Source organism: Canis aureus, chromosome 10 (assembly GCF_053574225.1).
Source record: "Canis aureus isolate CA01 chromosome 10, VMU_Caureus_v.1.0, whole genome shotgun sequence".
Taxonomy (NCBI): domain Eukaryota; kingdom Metazoa; phylum Chordata; class Mammalia; order Carnivora; family Canidae; genus Canis; species Canis aureus.
This window is the reverse complement of record NC_135620.1, coordinates 55,990,553-56,013,208: the sequence shown is the minus strand read 5'-3', so window position 1 is coordinate 56,013,208 and position 22,656 is coordinate 55,990,553. Positions and strand designations below refer to the sequence as shown.

Here is a 22,656-nt window from a genome sequence, read left to right as displayed (position 1 = left end):
TAGGATTGAAAAAGTTTAGAAAACCACTATGAGTCACCAAGCCACTGCCCGTATCACAGCATTATGCTTAATTCTGATCTGAAAATAAACACCTAAGCAATTTAATTTTAGTATATGTGCTGCTGAAGCGAGCATAACACCTAAGCAATTTAAGTAAAAATTTGAAAGTACTGCTAAATGCAAGCTTCCTATCAACCTTTCAAATAGGTTAACCACACAAAAAGTGTGTCAAATGTTTTAAAGTAGCATTTATTTTTTAGAAGCACCTTGAGGTAGACTTCCACCAAAACACTCAGTGCATATATTAAAGTTTTACTGAAACCTTCAAATTGCATGTAGGTATGTATGTACGTAGATAAAATCACCTACAACTCCACATTCATCATGAATTCAAGACCATTCAATTGAAGCAGTAAAAGCCAAATATAGATTTAGAAAGCTTTCCTAATTCTGAAATGAAGATATGTGAAAAAGTTTGTGGGAGGGAAAGAGTCTTGATTTTAGGTTTTAGAAGTTATTTTACTAAGTCACTTTATGGCTAGTTTTCAATGAATGTGAGTATCTTTACTGGACAGTAGATATTTACTGTTCCCACCATGTCAACATGGTAATATTGAAGCAGGACCAGCTATATAATTTGGAAGCCCAGTGCAAAAGAAATATGGGCCCCTTATTCAAAAAATTAAGAATTTTACGATGGCTTCAGCAGAACCTTACACCAAATGTGGGGATTTTCTCACTGCAGGGCCTTATATGACTGCACTGGCCACACACTCATGAAGGCAACGCTACAACCCTAGTTACCTTTGTCCTTGAGTCCATAGTACTGGACAAGCCATATAGTAGGGATTCAGATGTTGCTTTTTTTCTTTCTTTTTTTTTTTTTTTTTAAGATTTTATTTGTTCATGAGAGACCGAGAGAGAGAGAGAGAGAGGCAGACACAGGCAGAAGGGAGAAGCAGGCTCCTCGCAGGGAGCCCAACGGTGGGACTCGATCCCAGGTCTCCAGGATCATGCCCTGGGCTGAAGGCGTTGCTAAACCGCTAAGCCACCCGGGCTGCCCTCAAATGTTTCTTGAATGAAAAATGGAGTTTTTTAGTTTTCCAAAGCAATGAGAAAGTTTTTCTGATCTATGACCAGAAAAAAAATCTTACTATGATGATTTCTCTATTTGCACATCACATTCTGGCCTCATGGAAATTCAAGGCCACGTATGTCTAAAAAGTTCATTTGATTCATACAACAAATAATTTATTGAACAATTACTCTGTCAGATTCTGGACTGGGCACTGGGGATAGCAGAAAAGTGAGAGTCCCTGCCCGCAAGGAGCTTACAGTCTAGCATAAGAACTTAACAATACCTCAGAGCCGAGTGAGAAGACTTTCCAGTATCTAGGATATTATCCAGAATATTCTCAACTTTCCTAAAAATAGGAGTCTAAAATTTACCAGAAAGCACATTTTCGAAATGGAAGATGCAGTGAAATTTAAAAGAAAATCAAATTTCCAAACTGTAACGTAGACACCATGAAACTGAAATAAGAAACTTAGGAAAGCTGAAGATTCTATTTTAAATACTATAAACAAGATTTAAATTTTAAAATGATTTTATTGTCTCTGGGTGACATTTTCATTTATAGTGACATTCATATACACATACATACACGAGGTGTGCATATGTGAGATGTGTTCCTTGGAGCTTTTGATAAAACCTATATTTCCATTCATTTACAACTAAAGCAGCAGCATACAGGTAAATTTGAGACTTTCCTTTTGATAATTTCTATTGTCATTTGAATGGGAGAAATTCTGAGGAATCTTTAGGGTATAAATTTTGGTACAAACTAAAACTCTCTGTAACAATGTGTGATAATTTAAACATGTATTTTAATGGCTATTGACCAAGTTTAATGGCATCAAAAATACTCAAGTCTATCTGGATTTAATTTTCATTGTTCCCCTTCCCTCCACTGATTCTCCTTATTTTTTTAAAGCATGAACGATCCACGTGCAAATACAGAGCCTTTGTTGTTACTTGGCTATACTTTGGTGCGTTGCTGTTTATTCCTTAATGTAGCAGCATCCTTAGTCTGTAGTATTTTACTTGGTGGCAACTGAAAAAATCACTAGCCTAGGCCTTACCTGGGTACTTCTATTATCCAGAAGGTTATTGTGAACTGGTCAGAAAGCTGGTGAGCAACCAAAAGAGCGGTCTCAAAGACTGTGCACATGGGGCTCGTGTAGCTCTTTAGACACCGAGCGGGCTTGGTTATTGCTTGTCCCAGCTTGTAACAGATGAACACAGCACATATGACAAAGAGCCTGTTAGAGGCAGGCAGGTGGATACTGTGGTAGGAGACAGAACAAACTACCTAGCAGATAGAAAAATTTTTAAATAAAAAACTCCCAAATCCCAGCAACCTGAGGCAAATGATCATATAGACCTCAGGGCTGGGGGAATTATTTTACAATAATTGATATTAACTCATGTTTGTTATATAGCCCTTTACATTTTATGAAGTATTTTACATACATCAGAGCTCATTGGGTATTTGTAATAACACATGAATATAACTTACTTTTCATCATGAAAAAGTGAATTATACCGAGCATGCTGTTTAAGAAGGCAGGGAGGTATACTAACATATCTGAAACACTTGCATCAAAAATTACAGGTTTAAAATTTTGGCACTTAAGAGATATGTATTAGTTATCTAAAAATTCACATATATGCTTTCTTTCATGACCAACACAGGGTATTACTGCATGAATTTTCATAGCTCTTCGTGGCCACTGGTCATTAAATGGGGATGATTGTCATCAGTGTTATCAGACTATTTTCTATTTTTCCTGCTAAACACAAGCTTTAACAGATACTTATGGATGCCAGTACCATATATTGACTTATATGGGAAACATTAGGCTTCTAAAAGATTCTCAGAGTGGTTTTCCTATATTGCACTTTCTGGAAAACAAAACTTTAACCATGATATGTGCTTGTGGTTCTAGAAAGGAGAGGGGAACCTTATCCTTGCTTGTTTCCCTAAAATTTTTGGTATAGCCTCATCTTAGATATAACAAGGAGAAATAACAAAATATACATGTTCTCTGGGCTTCTGAGAAAAAAGGATCACATACATTTTCAAAAGATAGAGGTCTTGTCTACTTTAGCCACTTCATTTTCACAATTAAAGATAAGGAACTACTAAATATATTTTATGTTCCTAAACTTAATATAACATTTCTTTAGAAAGTTTTTTCAAGATTCTTTTTAAGTACAACCTACCCCTCAAGGTGAGGCATGAACTCATGACCCCAAGATCAAGAGTTGTATCCTCTACTGACTGAGCCAGCCAGACACCCCTGTAGAAAGCTTTTTCAAACAAGTATAATTTATACTACATTTACCAACAATTATACCACATTATCATTTATAATACATTCACCAATTATCATGAATAAAAATGATTAACAAAATTTATAGTAAAAAAAAACAGATTTTATGCTGTTAAGTGAAATGAGACCTTGAAATTGAGATGCAGTTTCCTTCAAGAGTCTAGCATTCTTGATGCCCTGTAATTCCTGGATTAATATCCCCCTCATGAATTTTTTGATCATGACTGTACCTCAAAGAGGACAAAATTGGTTTTGTTGAGTTTGCTGGCTTATTTTTAATTCTCATCTGTTTGGCTCTATTTTTATACAAGACTATTTATCCCACATTTTTCTTTATTTTACAGCTACTTCTCCTGCTTGAAGTCTTTCAGTTAGGAATGAATAGTCTGTGTGCCCTGTGGTTTATGGTGCTCATTTTCATGGACATTTTCAGTCTTCTCACCGGTTCCATTGGATGGTGTGGAAGGTAAGCCAGTACATGCCAGCTTCCCATCCTTTGTAAAAAAAAAAAAAAAAAAGGGCAAAGTGGTTGAGTTCTAAGCACAGGCTTTAGACTAAAACAGCTGGGTTTGAATCCATATTGCTCCTCCAGTGCCAGCTCTGAGACTTTCAGCAAATCACTTAACCTTTTGCATCCTCCATTTCCTCCAAAGTTGGTGCTCATGTCACCTACCTTGCAAGGTATTTTGAGTGAAGGTTAGCAATCAAGTGTGTAGATTATATGACACCATAGAAACTCTATAATGGTCGAAGAATCATGGACTGAAATTCAGAGTTGGGTGACATGTGGACATGCAACTCTCCAAAAGGGATGCAATATGTGGAACTTTTTTTACCAATATAATTATTGTACTTAGTAGCTTATTTTTAATGTTAACATTGGGTGTGTTAGCCTCCAAAACATTACTTTCCTTTAAATATGTGGGGTTTTTTGAAAAGTTTATGGCAAACTTGTGTTTTCATTATACTTTGTGGTGATTTTCTTAATGGCTAAAAAAAAATCCAATTTTTTAACAACATTGGTAAAAATGATCTAATTTTTAAAATTTGTCCTAGCGCCAAGGATTGTTCCAAGCAAGACATAGCCTCTACACATGTGTGTGAATGAATGGCTGTCTGGTAGGGTCTACAACAAAATGTCATTTTTATTTATGTGTTTGGGTTGCTTAGCTCACTTAAATGCTCAACATTTCTATAAGATTTAAGATTCTTTTCTTAGGGCTGGAATTCTCAGCATCTACTCCCATGCCTTTTTCAATCTATTGGCCAGTTTAAGGATAGTCCCAATAATACAACTTAAAAACAAGATAAAGTGTTCATAAATCATTGTTTTAACAGCCAGCATAATACAGTAGAAATTGCCCTGAGCAAGGAATTAGGAGACAAGTTCTGGCTCTGCCATTAATTTTGTAAGATAACTTTAGGCAAGTCACTTAACTTTTCTCATTCATTAAATAATGAGATTGATTACATTTTCTACCTCTAAAGTGGATTTCATTTACTACTTTTTTAAATAATCAAAATGCCTTCTGGGAGTTAAGCACCTGATAGGTACAGAAGTACTTACTGATGTTTAAGGTAGTGTTTTTCGAACTCTGATCCAGGGACCACCTGAATAAAGATTACTTGAGGTTCCTATTAAAAATACAGATCCTGTCCTCTCCCTGGCTGAATCAGAACCTCCTAAGGTGAGAGCCAGGTTTCTGTGTTTTTCACAAGTTTGTCAATGATTGTAATGCACCCTCATGTTTGAGAACCACTGGCCTAAGTGAACATGATCTGAGAAGGAAAGAGCTAGCTTGCGGCTTAAAATTACTCCAGCCTCTGGTGGATCCCTCCTAAATATAATACCATTCCAAGTGGAGACTAGAAGAAAGCTGCTTGCTTCAACAGAGCAGACAGCCCTGTGATTGACCCTCGCTTCATGTTTTTTACTTGCTGTGTTCCATAACAAAATACAACAGGTCTTCACGTCAGCTCTTTGTCTTGACAACCAAGTGGCTGACTACTGTAGTTAGGTCACGGCTTGAAGAGGGCTGCAGTTCTCCCCTTCCTAATGCTAAGGGGGTTGAGCCTGTGCCACCTGGCTCAAGGAGTAAAGATGAGGAAAACACAACCTCTTTACTCTCACTGCCCTCTCCACCCTAGTATCATAACATGTGACCCTGTGTGAGTCAGTCTGGCAGAGAAAACAAACTCTAAGCCACATTGTTCTTATCACTCTGTGACCAGACAGTACACTAACTTAATGACTTCTCTTCTATATAAGAGAAATGACCAAAGCCCATTCCTTCTCCTCTTTTCCTTTCTAAATGCTGTTAAAAGGAACAAAATACCACATAAGGACACATGCTAGAGATTTTTAAATTCATACAAGTAAATTACAAAGAGAGGCGGTAGTTTTTCTAGAGTTTTACAACAGAATTCCCCTCACGGTGAAAAAAAAAATATGTATAATTTTAACAGGAAACTTAGAAGACATTTTTGTTGTAAGATCTAACAGTTATGAGAATAATGCCATTATCTGTGCTCATTATAGAGAAACATAACAGCAACTTTAAAAGGCCAAGTATGCTGATAAGTGAAGATGAAATTTCTTTTTCAATGACCAGTATGCTGACATCAAACTTCCGGGTTTTATTCAATACTAGTGTCATGGGTTTCTCCTAACCCAGCCACAACTCCTGCCAGATGTTCACAAAATTCACACCGTAATCAAAAAACAAGATATAAAGAAACTTGACAAGAGCTACCATGCAAAATAACCAGAAGAACCGAAGTTCAGGTGGCACAGATGAGCAGGAGCAGAGGAATGCGGCAAAAGCTGCTGCTGCGTAGAGTCTAACTTGGTGAGGCCCCTACGATGCCGGACGGCCAAGTCCTCAGGTCACAGGTGTGTTCATGGACCCATAAGAACTGGGATCTTGACCCAAACTTTTAAGATCTTCTAAAAAGAAAATACTTCACCTAAATTGAAGTAATTTATAAGTCAAACACCAGAAAAGTTCCTTATTTGATGTAAGTTGTGCCTAAAACTTTGGCTGATACAAAGAAACCCGTCCACTAAGGCACCCTGAGGCAATCTGACAATGTGTTGGAGAGAATTTTGTTGTCAGTACCACATCATTGTGAGAGTACAGAGAACGGATCACCCGCAGGGGACTGGCTTCTTTGGGCAAACAGTCTATTAGTTCACTGCACTGTTTGTCAAATCCCAACAAGCGAATCCCGTAGCCGTGTGGGGAAGAGATCATTCGCCCATCAGGGCTGAAGCAGAGTTCTTTGATATAACCCCTGCCTACATTGGCTTCTTCAATGTAATGAGTTAATCGTAGAGAACAACGAGGTGAGACAGGTCGCACGGGAGCTCCTTCTTGGAATTCATAGACACAAGTCCACTAAGGGGAGAGAAGAGAGACAAACCAAAGTTAAAGAGCCCCAAGTAATGCTAGATACTTCTTTTTGTAAAAAGCTCAACAGACTGCCAAAGCCACAGAATTGTTGCAAGAAATCAAATGACTACCACTGCCCTTCTCCCAACTACTAAAATCTGCAGGCCCCAAACCTTATCTTCAAAAAGCCAAGGTTATTCTGTGTACTATGATGTGTTCAAGCCTTTATTCCCTCAGGCTGCTGTGACTTCTATGGTAATAATTCCCTTTTGTGAAAGTAACAGCCTTGATATTTACAAAATTCTAGAGTTCAGACATCTAAGCCCTAAAATATCTCTCTTCCTACATATTTCAAAGGCTCTTCTCTCTTTTCAGTTGTGACTTCTAGAGCTAGTGAGATCCTCAAGACTCCTGCTTACCAGAGTGACAAGATTCATGAGGTCATATAAGGCCCTTTTCCCTAGTCATCAGTTTAGCCTTTTCCAGTTTCCCCCTGGTTTTATTTATTTATTTTAAAGATTTTATATTTATTTATTGAGAAAGAGCATGAACAGTGGGGAGAGGGAGAGGGAGAAGCCGGCTCCCCACTGAGCAGGGAGCCCGATGCCAGGCTTGATCTCAGAACACAGAGATCCTGACCTGAGCTGAAGGCAGATGCTTAACCATCTGAGCCACCTGGGAGCCCCTTCCCTGGATTGATTGATTGATAAGGATTTTATTTATTCATGAGAGACACAGGCAGAGGGAGAAGCAGGCTCCATACAGGGAGCCCGACGTGGGACTCAATCCTGGGTCTCCAAGATCATGCCCTGGGCTGAAGGTGGCGCTAAACCACTGAGCCACCAGGGCTGCCCCCTTCCCCAGATTTTAAAAAGAGCAAATTCCAGTACTCAATTGGCTTAGCAAAACCTTACATTTAGCCAGTTTGGCTGAAGCATCTCCATCTAAAGTTTATTATATAACAGGTGTGTGGTGAGATGAAGGAGGCAAGAATTAAGCTGGGCACAATCTGAGCTGATACTGGTTTAAAGTATTTCCCAGTGTGCCACACTGGAGAGGAGGCTGCAAAGGAAGAAGGAGAGGTTCAAGGGATAAAGATTCGGTGAGCACATACAGCAATGGCTATTTTTTAAGTTAACTGCTTTAAAGGTGGAGTGCTGCTACTCCTACCTCCTGATCATCAGTGTTGCTTGAGCACCGAAGCAGAGTGGCCCAGCCTTTTGGGTGCAGCTGTAAGGACGTGATGCAGTTTCCACGGTCTCTCTCACCAGGAACTTCAGGGGTTAAGACTTCAAGACTATTTCGTGGTGATACTCCTGATAAGAAAATTAGGGTATGAGATTTGTATTATCAAAGGACTAAGGCAGCTCATCAAAGCTTTCATTTCTGACAGCCACACTGCCCCCAGCCTTCATTCCACTGTCAGCCTCTTGTGCTACCACATGTAAAAAACAAAAAACAGAAAACTATGGGGGTGCTTGGGTGGTCTTTGGGGGTGGGGGTATGGGGAAAGGTTATGACTAGGACTAAAGAATCCAAGTTCTTGTAGCGGGAATCCCAGTAACCTAAGACTAAGGCATTAAAGTGGACTAGGGATCCTTTTGATTAAGATTTACAACTCAGAAAACTTTTAAGAATCAAAGTTATGTGACATGAATGTAGAAAAGTAAAAGATAATTCTCATCTCAGAGGACCTGTATTCTCTAGAGAAGGAAATATGTGGAAGCCATGCAGACTGCCTTTGTATAAATAAAAGGCTATCAGGCAGCCTGGGTGGCTCAGCGGTTTAGCGCCACCTTCAGCTCAGGAAGTGATCCTGGAGACCCAGGATTGAGTCCCATGTCCCATGTTGGGCTCCCTGCATGGAGCCTGCTTATCCCTCTGCCTGTGTCTCTGCCTCTTTGTCTCTGTCTCTCTCTCCCCCTCTCTCTCTGTGTGTCTCATTAATAAATAAAATCTTATAAAAAAAAATAAAAGGATATCATGTGTGCAAGGAGCAGGACTTACGGACCCCAAGGGCAGTACTATAAATAACCAAACAGATCTATGATTTTGGAGGCAAAGGAGAATATTTCACATACCAGTATGTTAAAACAAGGGAGACATTACCAATCATACATATGACTGGTACTCTGTTAGGGCTCATCATGTCCTTCTTCCTAGCCCCCCATGAAAGTGACTGCTACAGCAAGCTGTTACTACTGGGAGTTACATCCTATCCCTCAGGTATGCGGAGAACCACTTTCACAGACATTATAAAGAAGCAGTTTAGAAATTTAGTATCAAGAGAAATATTTCAACACTTCTCTACCTGTGGAAGGAAATGCTGTGAAGATTGAGCTCCTTCTGTCAGACCCTTTGTGAACTGTTTCTCAAATAGATGTTATCTTCTTTTAAAGTTTCCCTTTAGATTACTATAGCATTGATGGAAACCTGTGAAGCTCTAAATTACATTGTTATAACCAAACTATACCTAAATAATGATTTCACATGTGACTGAAGTTTAATAATAATTTTAGAGAAAAACAAACAGCTATTTCCAGAATTAATTCTGAAACTTGGAACAGAAGCAGAAAAGAAACCCATTAAGTAAGTAGTGGTTTTTGAGCTGTGCTCCTTGAAAGTTCCTTTAGTGCTGGCAAAAGGAGGGAACCACATAGGGATGGGCTAGGAAAGACTGGTCAAGGAATGCTTTAATTTCACTTGAATCAGTTTTTGTACTTTATCTGTGCTATAATATAATCCACAGATTTCATGTCAAAAATGGAGTTCTAGGGGCACCTGGCTGGCTCAGTTGGTAGAGCATCTGACTCTTGATCTCAAGCTCTGGAGTTCAAGCCCCACTTTGGGTGTAGAGATCACTTAAAGTTCTAATCCTAAAGGAGTTTGAGAGCCTCAGCTCTATACAATACTGTATCTGTCAAACTATGGTGCTAACATATTCTGACACCCTGAAGACCCAAGATTGCCAACATTCAGAACAACTTTATGTATGAGCCCCACTTTCTTCTCCATATTCTGCCTAGGTTCTCCATACATCATTTCTTCTCCCATTCCCAACTCTATATCATGAAACTGCTGTGTAGTTTGATTTTTGGGTTTACCACTGCAACAAGCAGTCAACTACTCTTTTTTTTTTTTTCCCTCATGAATGGTTTAGTTCAATAAAGGTTTTTCTCAATGATTATTAAGAGCCTTGGCTTGTTTTCTGTAGCCAAAGTAGAAAAACAGAATCTATAAAAGAAGTTTATGCTACAAATCAAAGGAAAAATGTTACATATCTGGGCATAAATCTCTAAATTTATCAGGAGGAATTTTTAACCTTACATGTCATAGTCTCATAGTCTTGAACATCCAGAGGAAAGTAGATAGGTTGTAGGTTTAGGAAGGGCTCTCAAACCATTCATCAAGTATGCAATTATCAAACACTTACCAGGTGAGGACACCCAGGAAAAACACAATTAGAAGTCTAATGGATAGTCCCTCCCCTAAAGATCTAGGTAGGAGCCATGTGCATCTCCAAAGGTGACCCAAAATTACAAATAAAAAAAACAAAAACAAAAAAACCCACATCTGGCCATCAGTCCACAAAGGGGAAGACAAACCAAAAATGCTTAGATGTGAAACTGGTATGGATTTGCATACGTAGAAAGCATTTCATTTAGGGAGTGGAAAGAATAAGCTAAACAGCTAGTTCTGCCAGAGTGGTGGGGAAAAATGGGCAAAAGCAAAATAAGGCCAGGTTATAGTCTACTTTATCCCACAACCCCTCCAAGGCTGTCAGGTGTTGCTCAGATAAAGAAACGGCAGAGCAAAAAGCTACTGGGCTGGAACCAGGTGACTTTCACAAGTACCTAACAAACTCATCACGTATACAACACCATCACATGCATATCTTATTTAATTTCCTTAACAATCTTGATTGGGATCTACATGTCCTAACTACTTTTTCTCCGATCTAGACCAAACTAAGTTCAATAAATAAAACCAAAGCTCAAATTCCAACAAAGATTTAAGCCCAAGATATTCAACCCTAGAGACTCTGGTTATCTTCTGAAAATGAATGACTGAGGGGCAAAGAATAACCTCTTCTTTATTGGCTTTTATTTGTATGGATTAAAACTAAATCAGAGAAAGCTCTTTGGTAGACCCTGTTGTTGCAAGATTATAAAATCCCACTTTTAACCTACCTTCTCTTTGTGTAGCTCGTGACATGTGTTTCTCAGAAGATGAATTAGAATCACTATGATGACAAGGTGAACCAGAAACTCGAGGACCAGATGAACTTGATGAAGTGGTCAGATCTTGAAAATACAAAAAAATTCTGACAAACTCAGCAAAACTCTAGTAGTGTCTCTTAACTTTTTAATCATCTAGTTGAAGCATATTGTTAAAATCCATCTGAAACATGGCAAGTACATGCCCCCTTAAAGCTTCCTTATAGGACGCCTGGGTGGTTCAGTGGTTGAGCATCTGCCTTTGGCCCAGGGTGTAATCCTGGAATCCAGGATCCAGTCCCACACTGGGCCCCCTACATGGAGCCTGCTTCTCTCTCTGCCTATGTCTCTGCCTCTCTCTCTCTCCCCATGTCTCTCATGAATAAATAAATATAATCTTTAAAAAAAAAAAAAGCTTGCTGATAACTAAGACCAAGGTAAGCAGGGCAGCTCTTTGAAGTGTTCTATCTATGGCCTGGGCCCTTTCTAAAATCTCTTCTCCCAATGACTTAAGTGAAATATGACAAACTAAAACAGGAACATCTTTGGGTTTCCCCATCACTTACGTAGTAAAATGGAACAAGAAAATTCAGTAAATATGAAAACTGAGCTTGTTGTTCATCAGCCCTTTTAATCCTAGAATAGGGTCCAAATACCAGCTCCATTACTGAGAGCATTAAATGATCCTTCTTGAGCATGCCAAACAATTGTTATCATTCATGAAATTATGTGAATACTATCTTTGAAATGCAATACCAATTTTATACTGATCTAAAATGAATATCATTAAAACAAAATGAGTATCAGATAGTTGGGTTTGATGTATTATTCCAAATAGCAATCTCTATTTTATCCTACTCTTCTAGTGGCCCCAAACTTTTATGATGTCTTCATCTAATTCCCTTTGATTTATTATCAGAATTACCCTTAGAAGAAATGTTCTTCGTTTCTGAATAAAAAAAATGCCAACCAGATCTTCTAAATCACTACTTCTTACTAAGCTAAAGTTATTAATGTTGAACCTAAAAATAAATTTCTGAATGTAAAAGGATTATACTCACATATTTATGAAATCTCTTGCTTTGCAAGTAAGTTGGTAAAACTTAAATTTCTACTTTTAGCAGTGAAATTGGGCAAATGCAGTACAATGGAGCCTGCACTTTCCCAAAAGAGTCTTCAGAAGTGGCCCTGCCCTATGCTTACAGGAGAGTGTCTAACCATCTGAAGCTGATTTTAAATAGCAATTTATACATATTATATATTTTGCATGCTTAAGTCTTTTTTTTTTCTGGGTTCCTGTTCATAAAATGCAAAATTATAAACAATAGGTATATTCCTGGAACAGCCCTCCTTTTCCCAAGGTGATGAAATATAATCTCTATCACATAATATAAATTATAGTGCCTAAGTTTTCCTGAGCTCCAATTTCACTGAAGTCTAATGGAATCAGCAACAGGAAAAAGATTACTACCACTTTAGGGGCGCCTGGGTGGCTCCGTTGGCTACGTGGCCAATTCTTGGTTTCAGCTGGGGTCATAATCTCAGGGTCCTGAGAGAGATCAAGCCCTGCATTGGATTCCCCGCCCCAATGTCTATACCTGAGTATAGACATCTGGAAGTCTAGGATGTAATATAGACTTAAAGCTCTATACTGAATATATCTTAAAAGCCATGCTAGGTGGGGTGCCTAGGTGGCTCAGTCAGTAAAGCATCTGTGACTCGACCTCAGCTCAGGTCTTGCTCTCAGGGCCGTGAAATAAAGTAAGATAAGATAAAATAAGACAAAATAAGATTAAGATAAAATAAAAGCTCTGCTGGGTTTCAGAAGCACTTAAAGATTGATCCTACCTTGAGCCACCACTAATTTTTGAGATAGCAATGATTTAGAAATACTGATGATTTTTGGATAGCAGAAAGAACTAAAAGAAAATATTTTTATAGTGAGCAGTTTCTCCTAAATCATTGGTGATACAGAAGCACAAATTAATGCTATGTCAGAGATTCAAACAGTTCATACTTCCTTAGGAAAAAAGGTCCGACTGAGCTTTCCAAAAATATCTTCTGATTTCCTTCCCTTCTTCCTGCTGTCTTTCTCAGAATGGAAGCATATACCATCCTTTTGTGTGAGACTCTCTGGAAAACTCTGTTTAATTAAAAAAGAAAAGCTTACCTGAATTTGATGTAGTTCTTCTTGCTCTCAAAATAGGATAGCTGCCTACTTCTAAGGACTTGGTTAAGTCAAGATCATGCAAAATCAAGAGATATCCAGAGGACGTTGAGATTAACATTTTGGAACAATCTGGTGTTAATCTCATTCGCATAAGAAAACGTGTGTGAAAGAACTTCTTATGTGGACACCCATCTTCTGTACACCTACAGAAGAAATCAAAACCTAGAATTATCATAAATACACGATTTGGTGATAGTTATATTTTCAAACTAGAATTTACAAAGTATGCTTAACCTTATATACATGATAATTTTTTTCCTCATCATCCTTAATTCATCTCCAACTTTGTTTTATTCTTTCTTTCTGCAATTAAATATTTTTAAATAAGATTTCAATGAGGTAAACTGTCCCCTTATGTTCTGAAAATCTTTCTTTGATTAAAGATTTTTAGCTGAGCATGTAACTTCAGGTTAATTGTTATATCTTTCCAAATATTGGGGATACATATTCTATTGAACCCTGGCTATTTTTAAGTCTGCTAATAGTACAATTGTTACTTTGGACAATTTTTTATTTTTTTTTCCTTTGGCTGATCTTTCTTTGGAGTACTTGCAGTTTCACTCTGATATGTTTAAATTTGGATTTTTTACTTTATTGGGATTAATTTAACTTTCTAAATCTTAAGATCCAAGACCCCTGAGTGGCTCAGTGGTTGAGCATCTGCCTTTAGCTCAGGGTGTGATCCCAGGGTTGTTGGATTGAGTCCCGAATTGGGTTCCCTGCATGGAGCCTGCTTCTCCCTCTGCCTATGTCTCTGCCTCTGTGTCTCTCATGAATAAATAAATAAAATCTTTTAAAAAATCTTAAGATTCATATTATTCACATATTCTGGGGAAATCTCCATCATTTTTCCAATATTGTCTCTCACCTATTTTCTTTATTCTCTTGGAGCTCCAAATAGATGTTTGAAACCTTCATATTTGACTCTCCCTGTCTCATAGCTGCTATTTCATGTATCCTATCTCTTCATTTCTTTTATTTTTATTTATTTATGATAGTCACACACACACAGAGAGAGAGAGAGAGAGAGGCAGAGACATAGGCAGAGGGAGAAGCAGGCTCCATGCACCGGGAGCCCGACGTGGGATTCGATCCCGGTCTCCAGGATTGCGCCCTGGGCCAGAGGCAGGCGCTAAACCGCTGCGCCACCCGGGGATCCCCCCTATCTCTTCATTTCTGTTACAATATAGATAATCTATTTTTTAAAGTTGTGTCTAATCTGCTACTTGACCTATTCTGGTTTTTAAAAATTATTTTTAATTACTAAAAACTATATACTTTAAAATTTTTAAATTATTTGTTGTGATAAACAGGAACACTACTGATTTTTACATTTTGATCTGTCAAGCAATCTTGATGAACTCTTAAGAATTTTGATAATTTGTCAGCAAAATTTCTATGGTTTTCTATGTAGACCATTCAGAAAACTGCTCTATGGGCCAAGTCTGGACTATTCCCTGTTTTTATATAGAAAGTTAGTTGGAACACAGCATTTGTGAAGTGTCTATGGCTGCTCAGAGACTATACAGCACACTAAAGTATTACACAGTTCTTTACAGAAAAATTTTCAACCCTTCATACAATCATATATCATCTGTGAATGCGATTTTCTCATTTTTTCCTTTCCAATCCTTATATATTTATTTTACTGCACCAACTAGGACCCTGCCTTCTCCCACTCCAAAACAATGGTAAACAGTAGTAGTAATAGCAGCCATGTTTTCACTTCCTATTTTTGTTTTTTTAAAAAATATTTATTTATTCATGAGAGACACAGAGAGAAAGAAGCAGAGACACAAGCAGAGGGAGAAGCAGGCTCCATGCAGGGAGTCTGATGGGACTTGATTCCAGGATCCAGGATCACGCCCTGGGCTGAAGGCAGACACTCAACTGCTGAGCCACCCAGGCGTCCCTCCCTTCCTAATTTTATAGAGAAAACTTTTTTCTTTTTTAAAGTAAGCTCTACGATCATGGGACTTGAACTCACAACCTCAAGATCAGCCAACTGTGCCAGCCAGGCACTCCTATAGAGAAAACTTCTAAAAGTTTCACCATTTAAAAAGGTTTTAGTGTATCCTTTGATGAGTTTTCTTCTATTTTTAAGTTTAACAGCTTTGAGATATAATTTACATATCATAAAATTCACTTAAAGTTTACAATTAAGTGATATTTAGTAAATTTATGGAGTTGTGCAATCATCAACCCAACTTTATTTTTTTATTTTTAAAGATTTTATTTATTTATTTTATAGAGGCACAGAGAGAGAGAGAGGCAGAGACACAGGCAGAGGGAGAAGCAGGCTCCATGCAGGGAGCCCGATGTGGGACTCGATCCCGGGTCTCCAGGATCACCCCAGGCTGCAAGCGGTACTAAACCGCTAAGCCACCAGTCAACCCAACTTTAGAACATTTTCATCATCCTAAAAAAATGCTTCCTGCTGGGGTGCTTTGGTGACTGTCAGTTAAGTGTCTACCTTGGGCTCAGGTCATGATCTCAATGTCCTGGGCTCAAGCCCCACATCAGGCTCCCTGCTCAGCGTTTGCTTCTCCCTCTCTGCCTCCTCCCCACTGCTTGTGCCGTCTCTCAGATAAATACAATCACAATCTTAAAAAAATCCTTCCTGCCCACTAGCAGTCTCTCTCTGTTCCTACTGCCAGTCACACAGAGCCACTAATCTACTTGTCTCTATAGACCTGCTTATTGTGGACATTTAATATAAATAGAATCATACAAGTGGTCTTTTGGTTTGGCTTTTTTCACTTAGTGTACTTTTTTTTAAAGGTTCATCTATGTGTAGCACATATTAGTACTCTGTTCCTTTCATTACCAAATAGTATTCTATTGTATAGATACAACCACATTTTGTTTATTCATTTACCAATGGATATTCGTACTGGTTCCATTTGGGGTATATTATGAATAATATAAGCATTATTCTGTTATAAGCATTCATGTACAAATCTTTGTGTGGTGATAGTTGTTCATTTCTCTTGGACAGATACCTAGGAGTGGAATGGCTGGTCAGATGATAGCTCTATGTTTAACTTTTTAAAAATTTTTTATGTTTAACATTTTAAGAAACTACCAAACTTTTCTAAAGTGGCAGAACCATTTTACATCCCTATAAGCAATGTGTAAGGGTCCAGTTTCTCCACATTTTTGCCAATACTTGTTACTGTCTTTTTAAATTACAGCCATCTTAGTGGATGTGAAGTGGTTTCTCATTTTGGTTTTGACTTATATTTTCCTTATGACTAATTATGTTGAACCTGTTCACATGCCTATTAATCATTTCTATTCTCTTCCTTGGTGGAATGTCTATGCAGATATTTTGCCCATTTTTAAATTGGGTTGTGTATATATAATTATGTTTATAAAAAGTGAGTTCTTTATATATTTTGGGCACAAATCCTTTATCAGATATAATTTACAAATATTCTCTCTCATTTTGTAGTTTTTCTTTTCACTTTCTTAATGGTATCATCTGATACACAAAAGTTTTTAATTTTAATCAAGTCCATTTTATCAGTTTTTAAAAAATCACTTGTGCTTTGGTTTGCATGAAGATTTACTCCCATGTTTTCTTCTATGAATTATACGTAATTTTAGCTTTTACATTCAGGTACAAATCCATTTTGAGTTCCTTTTTTTTGATATAAGGGTCTATAAATTCATCTTTTTGCCTGTGACTATCCAGTTGCTCAGGTATCATTTATCAGAAAGACTATCTTTTCCTGAAGCACTGAATTAGCTTGGCACCTTTGTTGAAAATCAACTGATCATAAATGCAAGGTTTTATTTCTTGACTCTCAAAATTCTGTTCCTTTGATTTATACGCCTATCCCATGCCAGCAAACACAGTCTTAATTACAGTGGTTTTGTAGTAAGTTCTGGAATTCAAAATGTGCGTCTTTCAACTTTTTCTTCAAGATTGTTTGGACTATTCTGGGTTATTTGTATTTCCATATAAATCTTAGAATCAGCTTGATAATTGGTCCAAAAAAGGCAGCTGGAATCTTGGTAGGGATTGCATTGAATCTATAGATTAATTTGGAGAGAACTGCCATCTTTAAAAAAAATTTAAGTGGTTTGTCCTCTGTAACCTTATTTATTTTTTAAGTAAGCTCTACACCCAATGTGAGCTTGAACTCACAATCCTGAGATCAGAGTCCTGAGTCAGCCAGGCACCCCAAGAATTACCATCTTACTGATCCTAAATCTTACAATCCATGAGGATGAAATGTCTCTCCATTCATTTACATCTTCTTACATTTATTTCAGCAATGTTTTTATAGTTTTCAGAGTACAAATCTTGTACTACTTTTGTTAAATCCATTCCTAAGTACTTTATTTCTTTAGAGTCTATTATGAATGGAATTTTCTTCATTTTTAGATTGTTCATTACTTAGAAGTACAATTGATTTGTGTATATTAATCTTGTATAACTTGTTTACTAATTCTAGTATTTATGTGGAATCCTTAAGATTTTCTCTATATAAGATCATATCTCCATATTAAGACAGTTTTACTACTACTTTTCCAATCTGGATGCCTGTTATTTCTTTTTCTTGCCTGGATGCACTTCCAGTGCAATCGTACCTTCAATATTGAATAAAAGTGGTGGAGCAGACATCCTTGACTTGTTCCCAGTCTTAGGGGGAATGTATTCAGTCTTTCAACATTAAGATGATTTTAGCCAGGGGCGCGCGCCTGAATGGCTCAGTTAGTTACACACCTTCTTTGGTTCAGGTCATGATCTCAGGGTCCTGGGATAGAGCCCCACATCATCAGGCTCTCTGTTCAGTGGGGAGTCTGCTTGTTCCTCTCCCACTGTCCCTACTTTCAGCTTGTATGATCTCTAATAAATAAATAAAATCTTTAAAAAAATTTTAGCCACAAATTTCCTCATAGATGTCCTTTATCAGATGTCTGGGAATAAAAGTTCCCTATTATTCCCAGTTTCATTACAAATGCATGTTGGATTTTGTCAAGGGCTTTTCTGCCTTTCTTGAGATTATCCTATATATGGGTTTTGACTTTTATTAATATACTGTTATTATAGTAATTGATTTTGGGATATTAAACCAACCCTATATTCCTGGGATAAATTCTATTATGATATAGACTTTTTTTTACATGATGCCAGGTTTGGTTTGCTAATATTTTGTTGAAGATTTTTTGTATCTATTCTTCTTTTTGTTTTTGAGGAATATTAGTCTGTAGTTTTCTGTTCTTATGCTTGTCTGGTTTGTTATCAGAGTAATAATACCAGACTCATAAAATGAGTTGGGAAGTGTTCTTTCCTCCTCTATTTTCTGGAAGAGTTTGTGAAAGATTAGTATTACTTATTTTATAAATGTTTTGTAAAATTCATCAGTGAAGACTTTTGGATCTGGGCTTTTCACGGTGGAAAGATTTTTAAATTACCAGTTCAGTTTTTTACTTGTTTTAGGTATGTAGGTCTATAGATTTTCTATATGTTCTTCAATCAGTTTAAGTAATTTGTCACTTTCTAGGTATTTATCTAAGTTGTCTAATTTGTTGCTATAAAGTTGTTTCACGTATCCCTTTATAATCTTTCTAATCTCTATAATACTGGTAACAATGTCCCTTCTTTTGTTTTTAATTATGATCAAATACTGAATTTTACTCCTTGATTTAAACAATCATATGGACTTGTTCATGTGATAAATTATATTAATAGAACTTTTATTGATATATCTTTTTTAAGATTTTAAATAATCTCTACACCCAACGTGGGGATCGAACTCAGGACCCCAAGATCAAGATTCACATGCTTTTCCTACTGAGCTAGCCAGGGCCACAGATATATCATTCTTTCATTCCTTGCATAAACCTAACTTGGCCATACAGGATTCAGTTTCCTTTTATTTACAATATTTGCATCTATATTCATATTACAGAAAGACATTTCAATTTTTTTCTTAGTTATCTTTCTTGATTTTTTTTTCACCTCACAGTTACATTTATTCACGCCGCAGCAGACACGACATGTGTACACGTGTACGTCGGGGCTCCATGTTCCCAACTAGCAGAGCATGCAGAGATTTACAGCCAGACTGATGTTCCATCTCATGTGTTCCCCGCGCTGGTTAATGATGGCCATGAGCAGGGGCAGGACTCGAGGCTTTCAAAGCTTTACTTCTTTTATCAGCACTCCTGATTTTATAAATGATGGCACTCATCAACCCCATTCCTAACCAAATCTCCTGGTAAGCTTGGGTATAGTAGGGCTTCATGGGGACCCAAACATTTTTAACAAGGTTTTGAAGCATCTTGACACGACACCCCTGGCTCAGGCGGCCGCGACACTACCGCTATGGACTCAGAAAAGCTTGATTTTATGTATAGGTTATACTAGCTTCATACATGAAGGAGAATTCTCCTTACTTCTGGAATCTGAACACTTAATAAAATTGAAATGTTCTGCTTCTTGTACTATCTTGTAGAAGTCACCTGTAAAACTAACAAGCCTACTGTTTTCTTAGTAAATAAATTTTAATTGATATTTTCCATTTCTTTAATGGCTATGGCAGAGGCAATATTTAGAATATTTAAGTAACCAGAAAGCAATGCATGAAAACTAGCAGTCAGAATTGATGCAATTGACAGTGTTGGAACTGGGTCCTAGAATCACTCTAAAATTTTAAAACTCCCATAAGCAAAGGGTACATCTTGGCTGTCTATAAACCAGGGTTTGACTCTTGGCTCATATTTTACTGTCTTATTGACAGTCATGTGGGCATGTTACCCAACCTCTCTGACCTTGATCTCTTTAGCTCTAAAATGGGAAAATAGTTAACTAACTCCTGAGGCTGTTCTCAGAATTAAATGAGATGCTGAACAACCAAAAAAAAAAAAAGAGGGGGAAGGTGAAGGTAGTTTTTTGTTTGTTTTTTTTAGGTGAGGGTAGTTTAAGGGGGACTTTAGCTACTAGATCATAGGGAGATCTTGAGGGAGGTATCCCTAAAAGAGGGGCCCAGGTAACCACAGGGTGCCAGGATACAACTACCTGGGGATGATTTAGGATACTGGCTATTTATCATTTAACTACAGTTACCACATTAACTACAAAAGTATTAGTTTAATATTTTAACCATGACTTCAGCTAAATCAGTGCATACTGGTTAAATATCAGTCCAGGTAATAGGTGCATTTCAAATTTTCTATTTCTCTCGATCAAGTTTTGCTAAGGTGTGTTTTTTGAATAAACTATTTCACCAAAGTTTTCAAGTATACTGGCATAAAGGTGATCTTATTACTTTACTGTATATTTTTTTGTTGTTGTTTCCTTTTTTTATTAAGATTATCCTTTGTCTTATTTCTCTGGATGAATCTTCCTAGATAATTGCATATTCAATTAGCTTTTTCAAAAAGCAGGCTTTTAAAAAAACTTTATTGTATTTTCATTTTCAATTTCATTAACTTCTGCTTTTATGTTTATTGTTCCATATCTTTCATTGGGTTTACTCTTTTTTATCTTTTTCCAGTTGTTTTTTTTTTAGCAAAATGCTTATTAGTTCACTAATTTTTAGCCTACTGATTTCCCTATGATTTCTTCAATCCACGAATTATTTAGTTTATAAGTCTCCAAACATGGGAATTTTTAGTTAGCTATGTTAAACTATACTGAGGTGAGGAAAAACCATTTTTGTGATAACAAATCTTTGATATTGGTTGCAACTCACTTTGTAGTCTAGTATATGCTCTATTTTTGTACATATTCTAAGCTAGCTTCAGAAGATGTATTTACCATTTGCTGCGAGAATTGTAAATATGCCTAATAAAAAGTTTATTACAGTAAAATCTATGGTCTTAATAATTTTTTGGTCTATTTTATCTATTAGTAAATTAGAGAATGGTGTTAACATTTTCCACTAAGATGGGGAGTCTCACTTTTTTCTTCTAATTCTGTCCATTTTGCTTTTTATGGTTTGAAGCTATGTTATTAAGTGCATATAAGAATTCTTTTATGTTCTAGTGAAATAAACCTTTTAATATAAAATACCTTTTTATCACTAATAATGCTTTATGCCCTAAACTCTATTTTGTCTGCTATTAACGTATATATAACTGTTTTTCTTTGATTTGCATTTGCCTGTTATTTTTTCTCCATCTTTTTACTTTCAGACTTTCTCATTTGCATGTTTTAGATGTGTGTTCCTTACAAAGAACATAGTTTGGATTCCTTTTTTAATCCAATCTAATCCTGTCTATCTTTAGTAAATATGTATTTACTGTAATTATTGATATTTGGATTTTATGCCTCCATATTTTTGTGCTTCCTGATTTATCTCTTTTTTAAAAATGATTTTCCCCCTTCTCTGCCTCTATTGGATTGATCATGTTTTACTAGTTTTTGTGGACTAATTTGGAAGTTACCATTCATATTCCTATTCAAATTTCATTTCTAAATTTAAAAAATAAACTTCTAAATTTTAACAGATATACTTGTCTTAGTCTAAAGAGATCCACATATCCTCTGCTCAAACAGTATGTATAGTTAGTTAGAAATCTTTAAGAATATCCCTTTCTTTTAATATATGACCTCTGAAAAGAGTATTTCAGAAGTAGGCCTGGTGTATTATTGTATTGCCATTTCACCATAGCTAGCAACAGGTATATTTTCAATATTTCTCAAACTTCAACTCTTTTTCTTGATTTTTTTTTTTTTTTTTTTTTTAATGTAGTCACCACACCCAGCATAGAGCCCAATGTAGGGCTTGAACTAACCACCCTGAGATCAAGACCTGAGCTGGAAAAAAAAAAAAAAAAAAAAAAAGACCTGAGCTGAGATCAAGAGACACTTAACCAAGTGAGCCATCCAGGTGTCCCAAACTTTAACTCTTTAAATAATCAATTTCTCTACAGGAGACATTTCATTGAAGTGTTTCACAACAGAGGCATTACTGACATTTTAGATGGGACTAGTCTACTGTGCAAACTGTCCCATACAGGATGTTTACAAACTCTGATCCCTGTTGTAAAATGCTAGAAATCCTTTCTTCTCCCAATAGTGTCAAAACTGCACCACACATTATTTCCAAACGTTTCCCTATAGATCAGTACCATTCCACCTGAGAAACTATTATTTTAATGCATGAATAAGAGTACAAAAATTACAAAATAAATAGGTTTAGAAATGAAAGGTTGAGGAATAAAAAATATTTCAGTTCCACAGAAGAAATAAAAATATTTTCCCTTAAATTCAGGAAACTCATGTATAAACCAGTTTTCATCATTAACAATACTACTTGGTCTCTTTACCATATAATTTTCTCCAAATTTTTTAGTTTTATTATATGACTAAGTGCAAGTAATAAAAAATGGAATCATTTTTTGATTGTTTTCCTCAAAGTTAGGTTCTTTCTCCTAAAGAGATATGAAAGCTAGGACAAAA

The 22,656-nt window shown here is 36.6% G+C and overlaps 1 protein-coding gene and 1 pseudogene across 2 annotated transcripts in view; both read right to left on the bottom strand.

The window, feature by feature from the left end:
* Nucleotides 1-1,589: 1,589 nt before the first annotated feature.
* The window catches only part of DCAF10 (DDB1 and CUL4 associated factor 10), a 42,345-nt gene continuing 21,278 nt past the window's right edge, over nucleotides 1,590-22,656 (bottom strand). Inside the window, exons 4-8 of one of the 2 annotated variants that reach the window (XR_013388112.1) lie at nucleotides 13,176-13,378; nucleotides 10,979-11,092; nucleotides 7,959-8,104; nucleotides 7,703-7,850; nucleotides 6,657-6,794 (exon numbers count right to left, since the gene is read on the bottom strand). Coding sequence is in view for 1 of the 2 variants with exons in the window: in XM_077912597.1 (XP_077768723.1) it covers nucleotides 6,426-6,794; nucleotides 7,959-8,104; nucleotides 10,979-11,092; nucleotides 13,176-13,378 (832 nt within the window). In the remaining variant the exon portion in view is untranslated. Of the gene's footprint in view, nucleotides 6,795-7,702; nucleotides 7,851-7,958; nucleotides 8,105-10,978; nucleotides 11,093-13,175; nucleotides 13,379-22,656 lie in introns of both variants that reach the window. The other variant, XM_077912597.1, reaches the window with a different exon arrangement.
* Nucleotides 19,107-19,591, bottom strand: LOC144322483 (ATP synthase F(0) complex subunit j, mitochondrial pseudogene; annotated as a pseudogene).